This window comes from Capra hircus, chromosome 19 (genome assembly GCF_001704415.2).
Source record: "Capra hircus breed San Clemente chromosome 19, ASM170441v1, whole genome shotgun sequence".
Lineage (NCBI taxonomy): Eukaryota > Metazoa > Chordata > Mammalia > Artiodactyla > Bovidae > Capra > Capra hircus.
Genome location: NC_030826.1, coordinates 53,249,908 through 53,272,361, shown reverse-complemented (window position 1 = coordinate 53,272,361; position 22,454 = coordinate 53,249,908). Strand labels below are relative to the sequence as shown.

General features: G+C 50.8%; 1 protein-coding gene across 7 annotated transcripts in view; it reads left to right on the top strand.

Moving 5' to 3' along the window:
• The window catches only part of TNRC6C (trinucleotide repeat containing 6C), a 75,528-nt gene extending 53,074 nt beyond the window's left edge, over nucleotides 1–22,454 (top strand). For 2 of the 7 annotated variants that reach the window (XM_018063710.1, XM_018063705.1), the window contains 12 exons: nucleotides 1,287–1,433; nucleotides 3,808–3,927; nucleotides 6,689–6,772; nucleotides 6,972–7,200; nucleotides 7,525–7,692; nucleotides 9,344–9,535; nucleotides 9,977–10,120; nucleotides 13,632–13,748; nucleotides 15,614–15,808; nucleotides 16,526–16,596; nucleotides 17,124–17,263; nucleotides 19,325–22,454. In XM_018063710.1, coding sequence (XP_017919199.1) covers nucleotides 1,287–1,433; nucleotides 3,808–3,927; nucleotides 6,689–6,772; nucleotides 6,972–7,200; nucleotides 7,525–7,692; nucleotides 9,344–9,535; nucleotides 9,977–10,120; nucleotides 13,632–13,748; nucleotides 15,614–15,808; nucleotides 16,526–16,596; nucleotides 17,124–17,263; nucleotides 19,325–19,685 — 1,968 coding nt within the window. In that variant the 3' untranslated portion in view covers nucleotides 19,686–22,454. The remainder of the gene's footprint in view (nucleotides 1–1,286; nucleotides 1,434–3,807; nucleotides 3,928–6,688; nucleotides 6,773–6,971; nucleotides 7,201–7,524; nucleotides 7,693–9,343; nucleotides 9,536–9,976; nucleotides 10,121–13,631; nucleotides 13,749–15,613; nucleotides 15,809–16,525; nucleotides 16,597–17,123; nucleotides 17,264–19,324) is intronic. The other 5 variants (XM_018063709.1, XM_018063708.1, XM_018063706.1 and 2 more) reach the window with 4 other exon arrangements.

Below are 22,454 nucleotides of genomic sequence, written 5' to 3'. Positions count from 1 at the left end.
AAATATCTTCTCTCCAGTTAGTGATCCCTGCCCGTTACCCCAGCACAGATGGTGCCCATACCCGCATGCGTGCCAGTCCCCTGCGGGGTTCAGTATTACTGTAGTGCCCTTGGACATGATGGGCTTGTCGTGGGTCACCTAAAACCAGCTCTGTGTGGCTTCTGTGATCTAAAGACGTAGGCAAGCTTTGCAGGCAGATTTTCTGTCATCTGTACCCAATTTGAACAGTATTTCTTTTTTTCCAACTTTTCATCTTATGTTGGAGTATAGCTGATTAACAATGTTGTGGTAGTTTCAGGTGGACAACAAAGGGACTCGGCCATGCATATACATGTATCCACTCTCTTCCCAACTCCCCTCCCGTCCAGGCTGCCACGTAAGGATGAGCAGAGTTCCCTGTACTGTACAGTTGGTCCTTGTTGGTCATCCACTTTACTTATGGCAGTGTGTACATACCCATCCCAGACGCCCTAAATACGCTTTCCCCCAGTCCTTCTCGGCAACCATAAGTGAACAGTACTTTTTTATTTTTTGGATCATGGGGCTTTTGGTGGAAAAGAAACGTCACTTATGTTGAAAATCATTATCTTAATCTGTATTTTCTCAACTTTTTTTTTTTTTTGAGTGTGTATGTCTTGTGTTTTTTTTTTTATTTTTTTTAAATGGGAAGATAATTGCTGTACAGTGTTGTGTTGGTTTCTGCTATACGTCAACATGAATCAGCCATAGATATACATATGCTCCCTCCCACTTGAGCCACCCACCCCATCCCACCCCGTCTGGGTTGTCACAGAGCACCAGGCTAAGCTCCCTGTGTCATATAGCAACTTCTCACTAGCTATCTGTTTTACACATGGTAATGTATATATGTCTATGCTACTCTCTCAGTTCATCCCAGCGTTTTCTGCTCCCACTGTGTCCATAAGTCTGAACAGCACTTTTTTTTTAAGTCCCATCAGTTTAATACTAATAATAACAAAAATGGAAGATGAGGGGGGCAGGAAAGAGACCTCTGGGACAGGAGCATGGGGAACCCTGCTCGTGGCGCCAGGCCTGGCCACTGGGCCCTTGGTATTGCTGTTGCTATGTGCTCAGGGGGGCAGCCGTTGTCCTGTGGGGGCCGCCCTTCACCTGGGTCGGAGGACCCTTCTTCTGGGATGTGCTATGGACAGCCCTTGTTAAACCTTCCCTCTGGTGCGAATTGTGCATGGCAGGAAGCCGGTGCGGTTTTGCCCCCACCTGCTCCTGCAGTGACGATGTAACCACCACTCCCTCCCCGTCCGCAGACACCGAGTGGCAATCTGGGCATGTTTGGCAGCAGCGGAGCAGCGCCCGCCAGGACCATGCAGCAGCCGCCGCAGCCGCCCGTGCCACCCCTGAGCTCCTCCCAGCCCAGTCTCCGTGCTCAAGTGCCTCAGTTTCTATCCCCTCAGGTCAGACTGGCGCCCGTGTCACAGGGAGAGCGGGTCAGCCCTCACGTGTGAACCCGACCACCCGACCCTCCTGCCCTGGGAGGCGTGCCCAGACCCCTCCCCGAGGGCCAGGCCCCCTCCTGTCAGAGCACTTGGGCCGGTGGCACACACTGGTGCCAGGACGTCTGTCCTGGTCACGAGAAGATTATTCAGATGAACCCGCTGAATCGCCCTAGACTGGTGGGGGAGCAAAGTGGCGCATGAAATTGCTTAGAGTGTAAAAGGAACTTCTTAGAGTCATGAAGGGCTGCATAATGCTTCAGTGGCAAACTAAGCGGGGCAGCAGGTGATAGTGCCCGTGTCACACACGGTCAGCTAGTTTATTCTTTCAAACAAAAGAAAGCAGACAGAATTCAGGAAAAGGACGTTGTTGTTTGTAACTATAAAGCATAGTGTCAACTTTTTTCATGATCATATCGTTTACTCTTAGAACATTCCATTATTTTAGACTTTGGGCTGAGGTTTTCATTATAATGTTACAGTCCTCATTACCCCTTGTAAGAATGCTCAATAATAGACTAAAATGGTAAATCACAGAATTTGATCCCTGGGTCAGGACGATTCCTTGGAAAAGAAAGTGGCAGCCCGCTCCAGTATTAATGACTGGGAAATCCCACGGGCAGAGGGAGCTTGGCAGGCTACAGTCCATGGGGTCGCAAAGAATCGGACACGACGGAGCAAATAATCCACCACCACCACACTTATTACTCTGTAGTTGTTTAACCTGAAATGTATGCACTGAGTTGAGATGGCTGAAATCTGGGTAAAAGAATAGTTAAATTTTGTCAACAGAATACACTCTTAAGATACACTCTTTAGCCACTACAACAAAGAGGCCCTGAAATACAGACCCTCAGACAAGACAGGTACTTCTTGCCCGGGCAGCAGTGCAGAAAGCAGCAGCTCTGCCTCAGCCACGTCCCAGGAGGAAGAAAGACGAGAGACCGACCCCTTCCACTAACGTCCTGCCACCTAGACTTAGTGACTCGGCCACCCCCGCGAATGGGGCAGGAGGAGAGAGGGGCCTGGAGGCAGAGAGCAGCCTTCCCCATACCCTGCAGACCAGCGTGTCTTGAATCTCACTCATCTGTGTGCCTTCCTTTCAAGTGAAGGCTCTTAATGTGTTTTCTCTAAATTGACTGCCTTCTTAGATAAATTTATTCTTGAAACTTTACGTGTCCATCATAAATAGAAAAATCAGCATTTTCCTAATACACGTTAGATGACTATGAAAGTAAAAGATGCCCTTCCGTGTATGACCTAAGATCATCTTGTGTAAACATTATGATAAATGTACAGAGCACTGGTGGGGAGCATTGAGCTGGCTAGTGCCAGGCCCCTGACAGTGCAGAGCAGTGAGTTCCAGGTGAGCAAGGAGGAAGGCTGACAGTCACGATCAGGGCTGGCAAGTCACACGAGTGCCTGTGCCACAGGGAGCCTGGGCATTGGGGCCCCCCAAGAGGATTGTCTGGTCCCACAAGCAGGGAGAGACCACTGCCTGAGCCAGTAAACTTGAGGAGGGGTCGTTGCCCGCCCTGTAACGAGGACCCTCTGGTCAGGTGGTGGTGCAGCCATCTACCGAGCTTCTACGGGGACCAGTCCCAGGTGCCTGTCTGAGACGCAGAAGCCTGCCTCAAACTTCCTCCCAGGAAGGCATGCTGCTGCTGCTGCTGCTAAGTCACTTCAGTCGTGTCCGACTCTGTATGACCCCATAGACGGCAGCCCACCAGGCTCCCCCGTCCCGGGGATTCTCCAGGCAAGAGCACTGGAGTGGGTTGCCATTTCCTTCTCCAATGCATGAAAGTGAAAAGTGAAAGTGAAGTCACTCAGTCATGTCCGACTGTTTGCGACCCCATGGACTGCAGCCTACCAGGCCGTCCATGGAATGTTCCAGGCAAGAGGACCGGAGTGGGGTGCCCTTGCCTTCTCCACCAGGAAGGCATAGTGAAGTGAATATGCGTTCACCGTCTCCAGGCCTTGAATGATGCCTGCTCATTTTCACTTCAACAGAAAACAAAATCAGTAACGGACAGGAGTAACGCAGAACCGTAGAGCATTCATTCGTAACTAAAATATTTTAGGAAGACATCTCTTTCTTGCCTTCTGTCGCTCCCTCCTTCCCTTCCTCCCTTCCTTTCTTCCTTCTACATTCTCCGCTAAAACGTGCTCACTACTAATGCTGGAATGTCTATAAATACTTTAATGGCTTTTGAAATTCACTCATGGGACAAATACAGTTGCCATTTAATCAGTCAGTTTTGAACCTTGAAGAGCTACACAGACAAGTAAATGTGTGAATGGCGTCCATGTCTAATGGTGCATTTTGTGTTAACAGGTTCAAGCACAGCTTTTGCAGTTTGCAGCAAAAAACATTGGTCTCAACCCTGCACTATTAACCTCGCCAATTAATCCTCAGCATATGACGATGTTGAACCAGCTCTATCAGCTGCAGCTGGTGAGTCAGGGTAGATCTGCTTGGGTTGTAGGATATGGGAAGGGCATTCTCCACGTGTTCACAGGCATGAGCCAGGAACGCACACACCAGCTGAGAAGTGTAGTTACTTCAGTGCTCTTCTTCACATCAGGGAATGTCACTGAGACGTTCATGAAGTTGGTAAACTATTAATAGCATTAGGGGACTTCCCTGGTGGTCCAGTGGCTAAGATTCCAAGCTCCCAATGCAGGGGGCTTAGGTTCCATCCCTGGTCAGGGAGCTAGATCCCACATGCCACAACTAAGAGTTCAAATGCTGAAACTTAAAAAAAAAAAAAAATTGCATGTGTTGCAACAAAGATTGAGAATCCTGTGTGTCGCAACTAAGACCCCATGCAGCCAAATAAATAGGGTAATATTTTGATAAATAAAAATTCAGGAAGGTCTTCACTCAAGGGCATTTCCACTAAGCTTCGTGAATTCTTTGGCCCCTTCATGATCGTTGTCTCCCACGTCTGACAGTTAGGCATGTCCTTTGGCACTCAGCCAGCCTTTCTCATCTGAACACAGAACCAGCAAATCACTTCCTGGTTTTTGTCTAAATTCTTCTGAGGATGATATACATAGATACCATTCTAGAAGCAAAAGACAAGTTACTTCATTATGTACAGTATCTGCCTCAGAGATTAGGGCCTAATTCTCTCAGACTCCCTCTTGAGAAAGGCTGATGCAGTCTAATACTTCTTGAGAGTTTTATAGTTTAACATACGTTGAATTTTTAATTTCCAACAGGCTTTGCTTTTACCATGTAACACCAGGGCATCGTATCCCTCAATGCATCCTGAATTTATATTCCCTGAAAGACCCAGCGTTTGTTTCTTTCTTTAATATGTTGACACCTGATTTGCTTAAACATCTTGTCCAACAGCTTCATCTCGCAGAAAATTATCAGGAGTCATGACGGAAGAAAAGAAAAGGCTCCAAGAGACAAAACCATGATGTCAGCCTTTCCTTATAGGGGAACCTTTCCTTACAGGATCAGGCTCTCAGTCCTGACCCTTTAGCATTTGTTAGACACACATCTGACCAGTCTGCGTGTCTGGTCCCAGGCAGTGGCCAGGTAGGGTGTGAGTGTCCTAGACAAGCCGCAGTGAAGTACCCACACCCTGGGCGTGGGTTCCGGTCCACGACTGGGCCTCATTCAGAAAAGGGAGCCTCGGGGGCTTCCCTGGCAGTCCAGTAAGACTTTGCTTTCCAATGCAGAGGATGCACTTTTGATCCCTAGTCAGGGAGCCAAGATCCACATGCCTCATGGCCAAGATAAAACAGAAACAATATTGTAACAAATCCAATAAAGACTTTAAAAATGGTCCGCATCAAAAGAAAAAGGAGCCTCATGGACTGTGGTGTAGGGCCCCACCTCACGGAAGGACAGGGTGGAACCAAGAAGCAGGCAGGCTCTTCCGCACCCTTCCTACAGAGAAGAACAGCGCCCTCCTCCCAGGTGCACTGCAGGACAGCTGGATTCTGACCTGAGGCTGAGCTCATTCTCCACAGTACCGACATTCTGGAGTCCCTTATTCATAATTTATACTGACCCCTGTAATGTGAAAGATACCAAGAAAGTATTGAAGTATGTTTACATTTCATGAGTTCCATTTTAAAAACAGTGTATGGCGTTTTAACTTTTTTTTCCCAGAAAAATTGGTGAAATGATGTTTTATGCATCATAAGGTTAAGCTTTAGAGCCTGTAAGGAGTCAGCTAGGCATTTTATTCCTCTGATTGACGGATTAATGAGGCTTCATAATATAATCTCTACTTCTTTTTGGATCCTATTTCAATAAATCCTCTTGCCCCAAATGTCCCCCAAAAATCCATGCTATAAGGAAAAAAATTACCATATTCAGCCAACTTTTGAAACAAAGGACCCAGCCTTCTGCATCATTGTGGGAAGACTTCTCTGATGATCGTTCTCACCAGCTTTGTGGCCGGAGTTAGGGTGGTGGAAGTGCCACACGCCTGGATCTCAGGCTCCCTGTGGACTGAGACCCCACACATCTCCTGGTTGCCTGTGAGCCCTGGAATGTGTATTGTTCTGTGACTGTCTGGGGCAGCTGCTCACCACTGTCCTGCCACACTGTCTGAACCATTCTGGACACCTTGCGTCTTTATAAGGGAAAAAAAAACCTTCCCCACCCCCCGATTTCTTTTAGTTTGTATGAATCAAGCAGAAGAAATTTGATCTCTTCATTAACTGAAAAATAATTTGCTGACAGACCTCACTACCAGCACTAAACAGAGGTGCTGACTGAGTTACTTTTTAAAGACTGGGCAGTGGAAAGGTTTTGGAGGACTTCCCTGGTGGTCCAGTGGATAAGAATCTACCTGCCAATGCAGGGCACACGAGTTCGAGTCCCTGGTCTGAGAAGATCCCACATGCCTCAGGGCCACTAAGCCTGTGCGCCACAATTGCTGATCCCAAGCACCTAGAACCCGTGCTCTGCAACGAGAGAAGCCCCCACAATGCAAAGCCTGGGCACTGCAACTAGAGGAAGCTCACACGCAGCAACGAAGACCCAGAGCAGCCAAAACAAGTAAACAAACACTTTAAAAAAAGGTTTTAGAAAGACATGTCTCTTTGAAAATGCCTCACAATATGCTTAAACCACAGCGTGGTAAGGGGACCGACGAATCTGGGCTATTTTTTCTTTAATGTACAGAAGTCAAACCCCTTGGTAGTGGCTCTCTTGCAGTCTGCTGATGGTTCTCTGCCGTCCACAGGCATACCAACGTTTACAGATCCAGCAGCAGATGCTACAGGCCCAGCGGAACGTTTCCGGACCCATGAGACAACAGGAGCAGCAAGTAGGGGCCCCCTGACGACAGAGCTGGCTCGCTGGCCGCCCCCTCCCCCGATCTTGTTAGGCTGTCCCTGATGATGGCTGTAACAGGCAGCCTCCCCTTGGGAAAGCCCCCGGGGTCACCTGGGTTGGAGTGGGGGTGGGCCCAGGCGCCGCCCCCCAGCCCCGCTGACCGCTCGGCATTTCCCACCCCCACCCCGCAGGTTGCGCGCACAATCACTAACCTGCAGCAGCAGATTCAGCAGCACCAGCGCCAGCTGGCCCAGGCCCTGCTCGTTAAGCCGCCGCCCCCGCCACACCTGTCTCTGCACCCCTCTGCAGGCAAATCAGCCCTGGACAGCTTCCCCCCTCACCCCCAGGCCCCCGGCCTCCCTGAGCTGCAGACCAAAGAGCAGCAATCTTCACCCAGCACCTTCGCCCCCTACCCTCTCGGTGAGTCGGGGCCTGCGTGCATCCACCACGTGCGCCGTTCCAGCAGAGCCGGAGTGAGGCTGCCTCAGGGCTCCTTCTAAGGGCGGGGCTCGCTGTCCGCGAAGAGCATGGGCTCTGCTGGGCCCAGAGGGGTTTTCAGTATAGAATTTCTGAAGATAGCTCCAGTGGGAGTTCCAGGCCGAGCTCACTCCCACTGTGGTGGAGTCTGCACTTTGTTAAATATTTGGCCATGAATTAAGACTTAGATTGCTTCTCTAGGAGAGCTTTAGATAGCCACCATTTGGAGGAAGAGCAGACATATCCTAATAGTGCTTTTCTTTTTAGCTGGACTGAACCCAAACATGAATGTCAGCAGCATGGACATGACCGGTGGTTTATCAGTGAAGGACCCGTCTCAGTCTCAGTCACGCCTCCCTCAGTGGACTCACCCCAACCCGATGGATAACTTACCCGGTGCTGCTTCTCCGCTCGACCAGAACCCCAGCAAGCATGGTATGTCCAAGCTGAGGAGCCCCAGGGTCTGGTCTCTACTGTTCTGCTTGCTCATCATCCCCATTTCGTTACGTGTGTGTGTGTCTGTGTGCACGCGCGCACGTGCACACACACATGCACCTGCTCAATCAGATCCAGCTCTTTGCAACCCCATCGACTGTAGGCCACAAGGCTCCTCTGTCCGTGGAATTTCCCAGGCAAGAGTACTGGAGTGGGTTGCCACTTCCTCCTTCAGGGGATCTTCCAGGCCCTGGGGTCAAACCCATGTCTCTCGTGTCCCCTGTGTTGGCAGGTGGATTCCTTACCACTGTGCCACCTGGGAAGCCCTTTGTTACTTACACGGCATTTCTGTTCTAAGAATTCAGTACTAAAATCTGAACAGAAAATATTTCAAAAGGCCAAGCCAAACAAACGTGGAGATACAGAGTACTGGTAACCAAAGGGGAAGGGGTGGATGGAGCACGAAATAAGGAAAGGGGGTCGACTGTGTGGTGACAGGTGGAAATCAAGAGTTGGTGGTGAGCACCCTGTGGTGTGGACAGAAGTTGAAATGCAGAGTCGAACTCGTGAAATTCAGATAACGTTAGAAACCAGTGTTACCTCAATAAGGTAATAAATAGACAGAGAAAGAAGCCTGGCAGGCTACAGTCCACTGGTTCTAAAGAGTCAGACATGACTTAGCAACTAACCAATAACAAGATATCTTTCATTCATTAGAGTATGTAACACCCTTTCTAGTCAATGACCAAATCTCTTGAAGCCTCAACTTTCACACCTTAGCTACTAATTGAGAAGTGATTAAAAGTGCCCCAGAGCAGCAAAGAATACAGGTCATGGCTGCACACTTGTAACGTATATCTGTATCTTCAACCAAAAATTTGTCTGAAAGAAAATTTTTTTCAATAAAATGATTAAATGCAATAGGAAAATCTAATGCTTAGAAAAGATAAAAAGCAAAAATGCTAATGACCATGGAATTCCCTGGAAGTCCAGTGGTTAGCACTGGACACTTAAACCGCGTGGGCATAGGCTCAATCCCTGGTCTGGGAACGAAGATCCCACAAGCCGCTCAGCCAAAAAAAAAAAGAAAAAAAATGATGCTAATAACCATAGATGGTGATGTCACTGTTAAGCATTGAATTTAGCTCTTAATTTCCTGGTAGCATAAACAGCAAAGGAAATTTGATAGGGAACATAATTCTCTCTTGATATAAAGCACTCTAAAAAGAAAAAATTCTCCCTAAAGATTAGTTCTACAGGAAAATCGTCACATGCTATCCGGGCAGTCTCCTTGGAGGAGAGCGCTCAGTCGCCCGGGGAGGTAGGGTTAGGCCTCCGAGGCCACACAGAGGCCAGCAGGTGAGGGGAGGGATGCGGACAATTGCAAGGACAGCAGCTGACCACAGACACTCGCTGGCTGTCCCCAGAGCACTCCACCGTGGTGTGGGTGTGCATTTATCGAGAATTTCAAATGACAAACTGGAAGAATTCTTAGAGAGCGTGTCTTGCAAGGTCGAGTCTGGGCTGGCTGAGACAGTCACTTCCCGTGGAGAGCGCTGGCCGCAGGGAGGCTGGCAGGAGAGGGCGAGGCCCAGCCCTGGGGCCGGGGGTGCCCACTCACTCGGCTCTGTGTTTCCTGCTCCCCCTCCAGGTGCTATCCCTGGAGGTCTGAGCATCGGACCTCCAGCCAAGTCCTCCATTGACGACTCCTATGGCCGGTACGATTTAATCCAGAGCAGCGAGTCACCAGCCAGCCCTCCTGTAGCTGTTCCCCATAGCTGGTCACGTGCCAAATCCGACAGTGATAAAATCTCAAACGGCTCCAGCATCAACTGGCCCCCAGGTAAGAGCATGCAGCGCTCCTGTGCGGCAGCAGGACTCCAGCCACACCCAGGGAAGTGATGAGGCCCAAGAGAAGCCAGGACCCAGGCTCAGCATCCTGGGAGCACGGACCTCACGGCTTTGGCTTTTTCATTGGCAGTACCTTCACAGATAAATCGCGGGTGTCGTTGGCATCACAGGCTTTTCTGTAGCCCTCAGATCAGTGGGAGGAGGAGGAGGGGGAGGTGCTGTGTTCCATCTGCTCAGAATGTGTCTGGGCTTTATACTCCCACATGAACACTGTCTAAGTTTAGCTCTGATACCTAGTTTGCTCCGAAGGACTGATGCTTCACTGAAGGAAATCTAATGTGTACCTCTGAATTACCAGACTATAAACATTTCCATAAATTGTCATGAAGCAACACGAAGGTGCTCTAATACTCACATGTTTGAAATCTTCCAGAATTCCATCCTGGAGTTCCCTGGAAAGGACTTCAGAACATAGATCCGGAGAATGACCCCGACGTCACTCCTGGAAGTGTCCCCACCGGGCCCACCATCAACACCACCATACAGGATGTCAACCGCTACCTCCTCAAGAGTGGAGGTGAGGAGGTGCCCTGCCCATGTCTGCGTGGTGTTCTCTGTGCAGGCGTTCTGCTCCGGGCAGCGGGCGGGTGTGGGAAGCGAGGCAGGGGAGTGTCAGACACATCTGATGGGAACTCTCTTGCTGTCAGACGCAACATAAGGAGAAGTCGACCAGTGCTTATGGGAAAATGGAGATAACTTTGGGCTCCGTGTCCCTGCTGGATTTATTAATACACGGTGCTTATACATCTTGTGTTATAAAATAACAGTGTTAGCCATCAAGCTTCGTAAAGAAGAGGTTTCCACTTGAAATCTCTTTGAACTGGAAGTGAATTGGCCATTTACTCATCCATCTCAGCCGATTTTTCCTTTCCTCAAAATGTTTGGTAAAAAGACTGAATTCATTCCTCAGGACCTTTTTCCTGGCACAAACTCCTGACGCTATAAAGCTTGGAACACCCTGTTTAGGCTTGAGGATCCAGTTGGCAGAAGTGATGAGCTGAGCTGTGAGGTTACAGAACATAAACGCGGGTTCAGTTGCAGAACTGAGGAGGGCACTAGCTTGCCTTCCCTCGAGGCCTACAGATGCAGACGCTCTGTGAGTGCCAGGGCTGACGGACCTCTCTCCTCAGCGTTCTAGTAGCAGAAAGAACAGCCAGCTTACCCGCGATGCTCAGCATTAGCAAGGTCACTCGGGTATTTCCGAAACGTTAGTTTAGCTTTCCGGCTAACATGGCCTGTGGGGAGAGGCCTCCTTGTCGGTGGTTCTTTGAAGTGATAGGATTCAACGCATGCCTGTGGTTCAGGTCGGAGGGCAGCGTAGACCTCTTCCTTCAATGCAGGGCATTCCTGTGGCGAGGCAGCAGTGTCAGAGCAGGGCGGTCGCAGGCCTCCCCGCAGCTGGGGACGGATGAGTGAGGCAAAGGGGCTCGAGGCTATGGGACCTGGAGCCTGTTTGAGATAGTGGGGGTCGGGGGAGGCTCGCCCCTCGGGACTCTGCGTGTGGCTGCAGGGCTCTGCCAAGCGAAGGGGTGATTCGGTGTGTTTGGGCTTGTGGAGGGTGGGCAAGCATGGCCATCCAGGCGGTAGAAGACCTTAGAAAGAGTCAAGGCTGCTCAGCGCAGAGTGGCGCTTCCTGACCGGTGTCCAGTGTCAGCCCAAGGTCGCTGGCACCTGGGGCACGCAGGCCATCTCCGCCTTTGCACCCGTGTGCCGTGATCGGACACAGGCGTCCTGGAGGGTAGGGGAGTCCCGAGGGCAGAGCCGAGCCGTCGGGACAGACGTCAGGGCAGAGGGAAGCCAAGCCTCCGAGGCCCTGGCAGAAATGGGACGTCAGCAGGACAGAGCCTGTAGTGCCCTGTGTGACCCAAGGGCGAGTCCCAGGCAGCTCCACCGCAAGACCAAGCCTCGCCCAGGAAAGGGCCCCCACCTCCTGGTCTTATCTGAGAGGAGGGAGCAGAAGGAGCGGATCTCTATGTAGAACCCATTTACAGGAAGCCCCACAGCCTCAGGGCCAGGAGTAAACGGCCACGGCCAGATCCCGCAGACCACCCCTCTCCGGGACCCCCTTGTGTTCCCCACATGCGGGGCTTCAGGCACCCCGGGGGCTGAGCTTGCTCAGGGCCCAGCCACAGAAGGCTGTTGTATTCTTGAGTGATTAGCTTAGTCTAAACTACAAAGGAAAAAAAATTGAGAAAATATGCCCTGGAAGGAAACGCCACTGGCCTCCTGGATGTTGGCTTGTTCATTTTGCATATTTTCTTAATGGAGTTTTCTGTTTTCTTTATTGAGTACCTTAGGTGTTGGGGTTTTATTTACAGTTTGGGGTTTTCTTTTCATCGGTGTTAAGCTCTGATTTGGTGTTAAAAATTCACTTTAGCCATATATTTGTTTGAATATTATTTATAGTGCTAACCGTTATAAGGTGAATATTAGCCAGATGGTAAAATGCAGTTGTGCCATCGCCTGACAAATTGATACTAAAAAGGAAAATTAGCCATCATTTTATGGGATAGATTCCACTATTGCACTAAAAATGTCAAACTAGAACACTGTAAAAACCCAAGTGCTCTACCATTAACTATAAACGAAGTACCATGTTGGGTTAAATAGTCTATAATTTGGAATCTCAAGTTGATTGCATTTTGTTGGTAAATAAGAAACAGAGGGTTTAGGAACTAAGGTTAGATTGTCAGTAGAGCTGATGTCTTTTAAAATCAAAGACCTGCAGATTACAAATACATCCTCACGTTCATCAGCTCTGGTGCCCTGTTCTGAGGAGGTCAGTTACACCAGGGCTGCCGTGAACAGCCGTACAGGTTGTAGACTGCACAAGCCTGGGAGGTGCCACACGCCTGGCAGTCCCTGAGGTTGTTGAGCACACCGTCCCAGGTGGGGCCCTGCATTGGGGGCCCCATGTCTTTTGAGATTCTGTTCATGGTGGTAAACTTGACTACCAGACTGCTCTGTGCCCTGTACCCTCTTCCAGCCAGCTTGCACACATTACCCAAGTCCCTTCCCAAGTCTGAAGAGCTCTGGTCCATCCTGCTGAAAGCTTAGCACACCGTCGCCCTGCGTCATCCTTCTCCTTCCTCTGCTTCCTGCTTTCCTCAGGGAACAGACCTGGTGACGCGGAAAATGCACCAGCAGGGGTGCTGGGGGGGCCTGACCGTCAGCCCGCCTCCCAGGATAGGAACAGGGTCCTCGGCAGCAGGAGGGGCGAGCCTGGGGACCCAGTGGCGCGCATCGACGCAGTCAGCCCGCCTCCCAGGATAGGAACAGGGTCCTCGGCACCAGGAGGGGCGAGCCTGGGGACCCAGTGGCGCGCATCGACGCAGTCAGCCCGCCTCCCAGGATAGGAACAGGGTCCTCGGCAGCAGGAGGGGCGAGCCTGGGGACCCAGTGGCGCGCCGACACAGTCAGCCCGCCTCCCAGGATAGGAACAGGGTCCTCGGCAGCAGGAGGGACGAGCCTGGAGGCCCAGTGGCGCACGTCGACGCGGTCACCAGTGCCTGTTTCTGCTGGATGTTTTGCATTCAAGAGAGAAATACGAACCTTGGCAAGGAGTCAGGGAAAGCACCGGTCTCTTTAAAGCAAAATCTGTAACAAAAAGCTTGGAGATTTATTTCATTTTATTCAGTTTTGTAGGTATTGTTGGAGGTATGAAAAGATGGAGGTCGCCCTGAGTTTTTATTTTTATCTTACCTGGAAGGGGAAATCCACGGGATCCTTCCAAACCCTGACGTGTTGTTGGAAACACTCTGTGGCCATTCTCTCCTCTCCAGCTTCCTGGTCTGCAGCACCCCGCTCCCAGCCCCTCCCCAGGGCCTCTGGCAAGGCCCGGGCGCCCCAAGGCGCAGTGCGCCTGTGTCTTCCTGTCCTCACTGTGGTCGTGCTTGTTTCCCACCATTTCCGTAAACGCAGCCTGGGAGATTGCTTCTCGGGTGCTGGGGCTCCTCACGCCGGGGCTGAGTGGCTCGCCCCGCAGGCCCGTGCTCGCCTTTCTCAGAGTGCCGCCTTTGGTTCCGCAGGGTCCTCCCCACCGTCATCTCAGAATGCCGCGCTGCCTCCCTCGAGTGCCTGGCCGCTCGCTGCCTCCGGCCACAGTCGCGCTTTCAGCAGCCTCGCACCCGCTCCTGCTGTTGCAGGTACGCACCTGGCCTCTCAATGTGCTGGTCGCCTTTTCTCTCTCTCCCCAAACAAGACTGATGGCCTGGCTTTTCCTGGTGGTCTGTTTGCTCCCCTCCAAGCTGGGAGGCCACATGGAGTGATGGAGAGTGAGCCCGAGCTTTGCCGAGCAGCCACAGGGCCTCAGGCACCGCTCACCCCCTCTCTGGGGACTGGGGATGGTGACACCTCCTGTCACAAAGATCCTGGGCTTATAGAAGCTCCCCAGCGCTAGAGATGCAATACAGCTACTGCCTAAATGTATCTGCTTCCCCCTCCCCTCCCACTTCCCCCCAACCATCCTCTTAACGACCACAAAACCAGGGGTATATAAAACTCACAGACTTGAAGGCAGCAGCTGCTGGGAACTGCTGTTATCAGCTTAACTCCCATCGCTCAGATCCATGCGGTGCCTGGGTTATTCCTCTCTCACTGTAGGCTTCACAAGTCTTTCCAGTAAGGCATTTCTTTTAGGCTTAAAGGAGAATTGACAATTAATTTGTTTGTCATAATAACTCTGAAGGAATTTTTACCTGGAAATGTTAAGACAAGGATGTAAAGAGATGTGGACATACATACAGTGTGGGCAGGTTTGCAAAAAGATGTGGAGTTTAAGTAAAGAGAGTTTGTTGTTTATAAATTTCTTCAACTGTGTTTCTCCATTCCACCGACCTTCTTGCCCAGCTGTTGTTTAAACCAGCATCACAATGCTATAGGAATTCTCTTTATACCAGTGCCTCAGGGAGAAATTAGTTCCACTATGATTTAGCATCTTATTTAAAAAAGAGAGCAAGAGCTTCTGGATTATTTCTAGTCCTTCCAATGTTTATTCTCTCTCATGTTTACAAAGGGGATGTATTAAGCAGTTAAAACTTTCTAGTCATTTGGCCAAAGAGATGAGCAAACAAAACCATCTTCCATTATCTCGGGCCATTTCTATCTGGCATTTCAGTTTTCCTGATCAGGGACTCCTGTGCTCAAATGAGCCTTTGTTGTTGTGAAGCTGCAATCGGCCCCCAGCAGCCAGGGTAGAAGGGGCGTCCCACGCGGGCCTGGTGCCAGCCTGGTGCTGGGGGGCTGGTGCCCGCCTGGTGCTGCAGCTTGGGCCCAGGAGCAGGGCAACAGCGACCTCTCTGCCTGCTGCCCTCGCCATACTGGGTTCCTGAGGCGGCTGCGTGGCAGGTCCCCGGGTACAGGAGGGGCCAGAGCTGGTAGTCATCACGGGCTTTGTTTTTTGTTTGTTTCCACAAAGAGCCTTACAACAGGCTTTCTCCAGACAAGGTGCCCAGATGCCAGTCCTTGGGGCACCTGGCCCACACCCACTTCTGCAGGTGCAGAGAGCGGGTCTCCAAGCTGTGGAGAGAGTGCTGGGAGATGCAAGTTCAGGCGGGTTACATCAAAGGGCGTGTTGCTTTGATAGGAGACTGACACCTAAAGAAATAGCAAAAGGATATGTGTGTGTGTGTGTGTGTGTGTGTGTGTGTGTGTGTGAGGGCCTCGATCTTGATTAATTTGATATGCGATAAGACGTGTCCCAGCAGAATTTGTGAAATTAGCTTTAGCACTGAACCACAAAAAAGTGCCATTTTTCTGGAGAGCTCGTGTCTGACGCATGTAGCAAGCTGAGCATCAGCGATCCTGGCAGGGTCTATACGGCCACCAGCAGACTGTGTCTCTGGGCAAAAATTCAGGGGACTGCCTGCGGTCTTCAAGTGGGGGTCTTGACGGGGTGCTTCCCTCGGGCCCCGCGGTCCGCTGGAGCCGGAGCTCTCCTGGCACGAGTCCCCAGACCCTTTGTGGCTCTCGGTCTCAAGCATGCCCGTGCTTCCTTTCTCCGCCTTTCTAGGTAAGCTGTCAGACATCAAATCGACGTGGTCCTCTGGCTCTGCCTCCCACACGCAAGCCTCTCTGTCTCACGAACTGTGGAAGGTGCCCAGAAACACTACTGCACCCACAAGGCCCCCGCCAGGGCTAACCAACCCCAAGCCTTCCTCCGCCTGGGGAGCCAGTCCCCTCGGCTGGACCAGCTCTTACTCCTCGGGTACGCTTCCATTCTCGCATCCAGATGGGTGAGGGGTGGGAGTGTCCGTGCCTAACCCACTTTCCCCTTAGGGAAGGTAGGTGCCTACCGTATTGTCCTGCAGCTTCTTCAGAAGGACCCCCCAGAGGGCTGAGGGGGCCAGGGCACCTAGACTCTCAGGGATTGTGCAGGCCCAGGTTCTGCTGTCCGTGTTTCAGCATCAGCCCTGGGTGTTAGCATACACAGCTTTGCTCTGAGCCAGGAGATCCCAGAGGTCTCTGCACCCTCTGAGGGTCCACACTGAGCCCTCAGAGAGGCCCGTTCACCCAGCGTAAGGGACTCCACGCCCAGTGTGAGCACACCGCCCTGTCCCGGGGGCTTCCTCGGGCCCCTCTGAACTGTGGGGATGAGGGAGTGCACAGGGTTTACGACACTGAGAGTGAAGCCAGCCTGCGAGTCTGCGTTGTTTTGCCAGCAAGTGGGGTTTTAGAGCATTGATTCTAAAGTTGAGAGGGGTGGGGGGCAGAGGAGGAGACCAAGACTTCCGGGCAGTTCTCGAGTCTCTGCCGCGACACCCGCCCCTGAGGGTCTGCAGGGACCCCGAGTCTGGGTTGGTTTCCAGGGGTGACAAGGCTGGGAGCGCAGGCTTTTTGCGAGCCGCGTGCGGGGGCCTGGGGCGCTGGGGAGAGCGGTCTGACTCGGCGCAGCCTCGGTGACCGGCTTCCCCCCTGGGCGCAGGTTCCGCCTGGAGTACCGACGCCTCAGGAAGGACAAGCAGCTGGCTCGTTCTCCGCAACCTCACACCCCAGGTACAGGCAGCTGGCGGGGGTATGCCGGCCTGAGGGCTTTGTCCACAAGCCGAGGCCTCGCTTGGTCCAAAGGCAGTGCGGGCAGCGGTGGTCACTTACCTGTGTTCTGGTGGACTGTTTACTCTCCACCCCTCTGAGGCTTGAAGAGTGCACCCTGATAAACACAGCAGCTCACCCTCACCTGCACCCGCTCCAGGACGATGTGGCCTGTGCTCACGTGTCCCGGGGTCCGGGACCGCAAGGCTCGGGGTGAAGCGTGCTGCTGAGGAGGGGGGCAGAGCTGGAGCAGGTTTTTCTCCTCCTTCTGGCAACCCAGCTCACCAACTAGAAGGAAATGTCCAAGACTGTAAATTATATGGTAAACGGTGAGGTGCCCAAGGTTACTATCACAGTCAGTACTCGAAGCCCTCTTAAGACAGACATCGTCCCAGGGTACTGTGGACCCAGGTTGCATAAAGCTCGTCTTTGAAGCGCGGAGTGATGACCTCCCAGGACTAGCGTGACCGCCCTTCCTCTTCCTCACTCAGATCGACGGCTCCACCCTGCGGACGCTGTGCCTGCAGCACGGGCCCCTCATCACATTCCACCTGAACCTGACGCAGGGCAACGCCGTGGTCCGCTACAGCTCCAAGGAGGAAGCCGCCAAGGCCCAGAAGTCCCTGCACATGTGCGTCCCTCCCCTCCCCCGCCCCGCGCCGCCCTGGCTGCGGCCCGCAGCGCTCGGCCTGGGCCTCGGGAGGGTCCCGGGGCCTCTGAGGCACAGCGGGCTCCCCGGGCGCTGGTGTCCACTGGCTCATGGTCTGGAGGCTGGAAGTCCGGCAGAGTGTGGGCAAGGTCGCCTCCCCCGAGGCCTCTGCTCAGCTTGCACACAGCTGCCTTCACGTCGCTCCGTCTGAGTGTGTCCCGACTTCCTCGCCTTCTAGGGACATTGGTCCAAGTGAATTAGGGGCACCCTCATGACCTCGCACGTGTGTGTGCTCAGTTGCTCAGTTGTGCCCGACTCTTAGCATCCCCATGGACGATACTCCTCTAGGCTCCTCTGTCCATGGGATTCTCCAGGCAAGGATACTGGAATGGGCCGCCATTTCCTACTCCAGGGCTCTTCCTGACCCAGAGATGGAACCTGCATCTCTTGAGTCTCCTGCATTGACAGGTGGATTCTTCACCAATAGCACATCTTACCTCAATTCTCTCTTGATTTTATTTTATTTTTTCAATTCTCTCTTTAAAGACTCTCTCCAAGCACAGGCCCAATGAGGTCTCAGGGCTTAGGGTTTCAACATATGAATTTGAAGGGACGCGATTCACCGCATGAGAGGTGTCTTATGACATGTCGGTTTCTTCTGCTGCCAAAGTGCCAAGGCTCTGCCCCCTCCTCCCAAGCCCAGAGGGAGTGGGTCCCCAGGAGAGACCCAGGGGTAAAAAAAGCTTCTCTCCACGGATGTCCCCGGGCATGCGACATGGCGGTGCCTGCTCCTGGGCCTTGTAGTGTTCCCTGCAGCCGACTCCTCTCCCCAGATTACAGGACTTCCGATAAGATGTTGTGAGTAGGCCTTCTCAGCAGTGTCACTTGAGGTGTGGGCCCCAGAAATCAGTCATTCTTGTTTTCAGCCCAGGATGAACCACACTGATCCTAAACGATGCCCACTTTCAGTGGTCCATTCATGCACGTCCTTAAGAACGTGCTCTCGATACCACCACCACACAGCCGCCAGAAATCTAAACCCAGGGAGAAAAGCTCGTACTCTGGCCTTGGAAGCAGCTGCAGTGACGCATGAGTGGCAGGACTGTTTCTGGGTGGCCTGTGACGTGAAGCCTCCAGCTGTCCTTTCCTGTTTTAAAACAACAGCACGGGATAGCCAGCAAGGAGGACACAGGAAGACTCACAGCTGCTCTGCTCACATGACCCCCCATTCTGCTTTCTGTGTTTGTGGGGTTTTTTGAGTTTTTGTTTCGTTTTGAGATATAACTGATACACAACAGCAGTGTGTCAGTTCAGAGGTGTGGCGCCTGTTGTCCTGACACGTTTCTATAACTGCCAAATGCTCACCACCATGTGAGCTAACAGGACATCGGGGCACGTAATTATTACTTCCCATTTGTGGTGAAAACATTTAAGATCCGCTCTGTTAGCAGCTTTGACATAAACGATACAGAGCTGTTAACAGTGGTCACCAGGCTGTACCTTACCTCCCCAGAGCTTAGTCATCTTCTAACCGGACGTCTGTACCCTTTGACCAGCCTCTGCCATCTCCCCACCCACAGCTCCTGGAAACCACCATTCTACTCCCAAATGTTTCTACAAGTCTGGCTTTTTTGGGGTTCCAAATAAAATATATCATGCAGTATTTATTTGATCTTTGACTTACCTCACCTAGCATAAGGTCCTCAGGATTAGTCTGTTTTGTTGAAGGATTTCCTTCTTTCTTGTGCCTGAACAGTAGTCCAGTGTGTGTGTGTGTGTGTGTGTGTGTGTGTGTGTGTGTGCACATTTCCTTTGCTGACTGCTAGCTTGCTTCCATACCTGCACTGTAAAGACTGCTGTAGTTGGGCAGGGAGTTCAGATAGCTCTTCGTATTTCTGTGCTGTCAATTATGTCTCCCTTTCATTTCTGATTTTGTGTCCTCTTTTTTTTTCTTCTTGGTTAGTCTAACTAAAGATTTGTCGAGTTTGTGTTATCTTCTCAAAAACGCCTGCCCTTATTTCCGTTGCTGTCCTGCCCTTTCAGGTGTGTTCTGGGAAACACTACCATCTTGGCCGAGTTCGCCGGCGAAGAAGAAGTGAACCGCTTCTTAGCCCAAGGCCAAGCACTGCCACCCACCTCCAGCTGGCAGCCCAGCCCGGGGACCAGCCAGACGCGGCTGGGCGCCTCGGGCAGCGCCCACGGCCTGGTGCGGAGCGACGCCGGCCACTGGAGTGCTCCGGGGCTGGCCGGCAAAGGGAGCAGCGACCTGCTGTGGGGTGGGGTCCCCCAGTACTCGAGCAGCCTGTGGGGCCCCCCCAGCAGCGACGACGGCAGGGTCATCGGAAGCCCCACCCCGCTGAACACGCTGCTCCCTGGTGACCTTCTCAGTGGGGAGTCCATCTAGCCCCGGGCGGCCCCGAGGGCACGGCGGTCATCAGCTCCAGGAGGACACACTGACCCTCTCCAGCCCGGGTGTTGCTGAGGACCCTGCCCGACCGGAGCCGCCCGGCAGCCCTTTCGAGTACCTCTGTCCAGTACTGAAGACAAACCTTGGCCGCATGCAGGCCTTGCGAACTGTCCCCGAGACAGTGCGGCCGCGCTGGGCCAGCGTTGCGCGTCACGACAGGATGCTTCTCACAGCTTTTTATTTGGTGTCGTCTTATGTTTGTACGGTGTGTTGTCATTTTGATTTTTTTTTTTTTTTTAAGTATAAAAGCTGCTTAGAATAGTTCTATCATGAAGGGCACTTTTCAGATTGTGGGCTGGAAAGGGTTATTTTATCAAGGGAGGGAGGGGTGGGGAGGGAGGGAGGGAGGGAGGGAGGGAGGGAGGGAGGGAGACGAGAAAGCCTATTTAAAACGAGCCTGTGACGATTATGCACATTACCAGAGGCGGCCCGTAATCAGGGGGAGCTGGCGTCCACCACCCGGACGCGCGGTCCAGCGGCCCCGGCTGGGAGCCGGGCGGAAGGAGCGGTCTGTGATCTGTTCTCTGTTCCCACGGATCCGCCTATGCACATTACCCTTGTTCCATTACTTTTTCATGTCATTTTTTTTAATCCCCCCAAAAAAATATTTTTTAAAAGTTTAAAAAAAAAGACATATCAAACATGCAAATACTTGAATCCAGCAGGCCAATAATGAAATGTGAACACTTTCTAATTCTACACTTCCAGGTTGACATCAGTACGCAGAAACAGGCTCTAGGAAACATTTCTAAGTTCACAGCCTATGTGTGTGTGTGTGTGTGTGTGGAAACAAGCGTGTGTGTGTGTGTGTGTGTGTGTGCGTGCGTGCCTGCGCACTTTCTGTGTTCATGTGTTAAGTGTGTAAGGGATGTAACTGTGGGTTTTCCCTTTTATTCAGTATGTGCTTTTTTTTTTTTTTTTTTGGCGCATTGGTCAAATGTTTGTTGTTTATTATTAGCTTCTAACTTTGCACTGAGTGTCCCTGCCCTTCCTCTAGCTAATCCTATACGTTCAAGAAAATTCATAGGATAGGGCTGGTGACAATTCATGTGTAAATGTTTACTCAAGGACTCTGTTAATTGCGTTTAAAAAAATTACAGTGTATATCTCTGGAGAAATAATATGTATACCTACCTTTAGCAGCTTTTTATCGTGGACTAATGCAAGAAAATTATTACCAGAGTATTGCACCATTTTTCCATTTGGAATATAAAGTTAAAGAGAAAAAAGGAAAAAAAAAAAAAAAAACTCGCTGAGCTGTGGCCATAGATCCTTGTAGAGGATGGATGGTTCCTCGAGAGGAAGGGAGACAAGCACTTGGGCGTGGGTTGTGACTGCTTTCATCGGAGCCAGTGGTGAGGGCTCCCACCTGTTTACAGATCTTTTTTTTTTTTTCTCCTTCAGACTTTAAAATAAAAATAAAAAATTTTAAAAAGGAATTTAAAGAAAAAAAGAGAAAAAAAGACTTCTGTCGTAAAGAAACCTATTTTCAGAACGCAGATCCGCTACTTCAGAGCTCTGGGATTGAACAGTGTTGTTTTCCCCTCCGGCCATCGTCGTGGACTCTTGTCGACTGTCCCCTTCGTCGAGGTGACGAGTTGTGGTCACTGTCTTGCACACGCGGACGCGCTCTCAGGAAAACCAGGGTTCCCGAGGGACAGCTCCACACCATTTCATGCATTTTGCCACCCAACTCCTAGCACTGAAGATGTTATTAAAAAAAATAATAATTAAAAAGTAAAGGAAAAAAATATGAAAAAAGAGGAAAAAAAAAAAACCACAAAGAAGAAAGATACCTAATCTCTAACGTGTAGCAGTTACGTATGTACCAAATAATGGACTCAAAGGAAATAGATGTTCGAAGAGTGCTTTATATATTAAAAATTGCTTTATGTTTTAAAAAAAAAATGATCAATGTTTTGATTGTTTTGCAAGAAAGAGACAATGGAGTAACATACCCTCAAGTATGTTTAAAAAGAAAAAAAATATATGAACATGTGCTCCCTGCCTGCTTGATCAGGAAACTTGTGCATTACATTTTTTTTAATTAGCTTTTTAATGGTTTTATCAAAACAAAAAAGCAAAAAAAAAAAAAAACAATTTAAAAAAAAGACAAAAAAGGAAAAAAAAAGAAGTTCCTGCAAAATTGCAGATCAACAGAAGCTGGTTTTATAGAGGATCATGAACTATGCACAAACTGGTTCAAGACTTTTTTCTCAAGTTCAGTAGTGTATTTAGCTAAACAGACCTTCCTCAGAGTAAGCGCATCTCATTTGCCATTACATGCGCTCTGTATATTTGATGTACACGTCCCCACCTATGTACACCAAGTATACGTGCGTGCGCGCGTGCGCGCCCGTGTGCACCCAGACATACAGCTTTCCATGCTGCATTTAGCATCAAGTTGTAGAAAACGGATATTTTTAAATTGGGGATGGAAGTAAAGAATCTCCGTTTTTGTTTTTTTGTTGTTGTTGGGGTGGGATTTGTTGGGGTTTTGTTTTTTTTGTTGTTGTTTTGTTTTGTTTTTTGACCTTTTATTTTGAATTAAAGACGTCTGTAACTCTGAGATTAAAAGACAAGTTTGTGGCTTTTAATGTTTTTCCTCATAGAATGTGATTGTTGAAGAAAATGCACCGAAAGTTGCTTTCAAAAGTACAATGCTTTGTTGAATCTTAATAAATGGCAATTTCTTTTTTTCTTGGC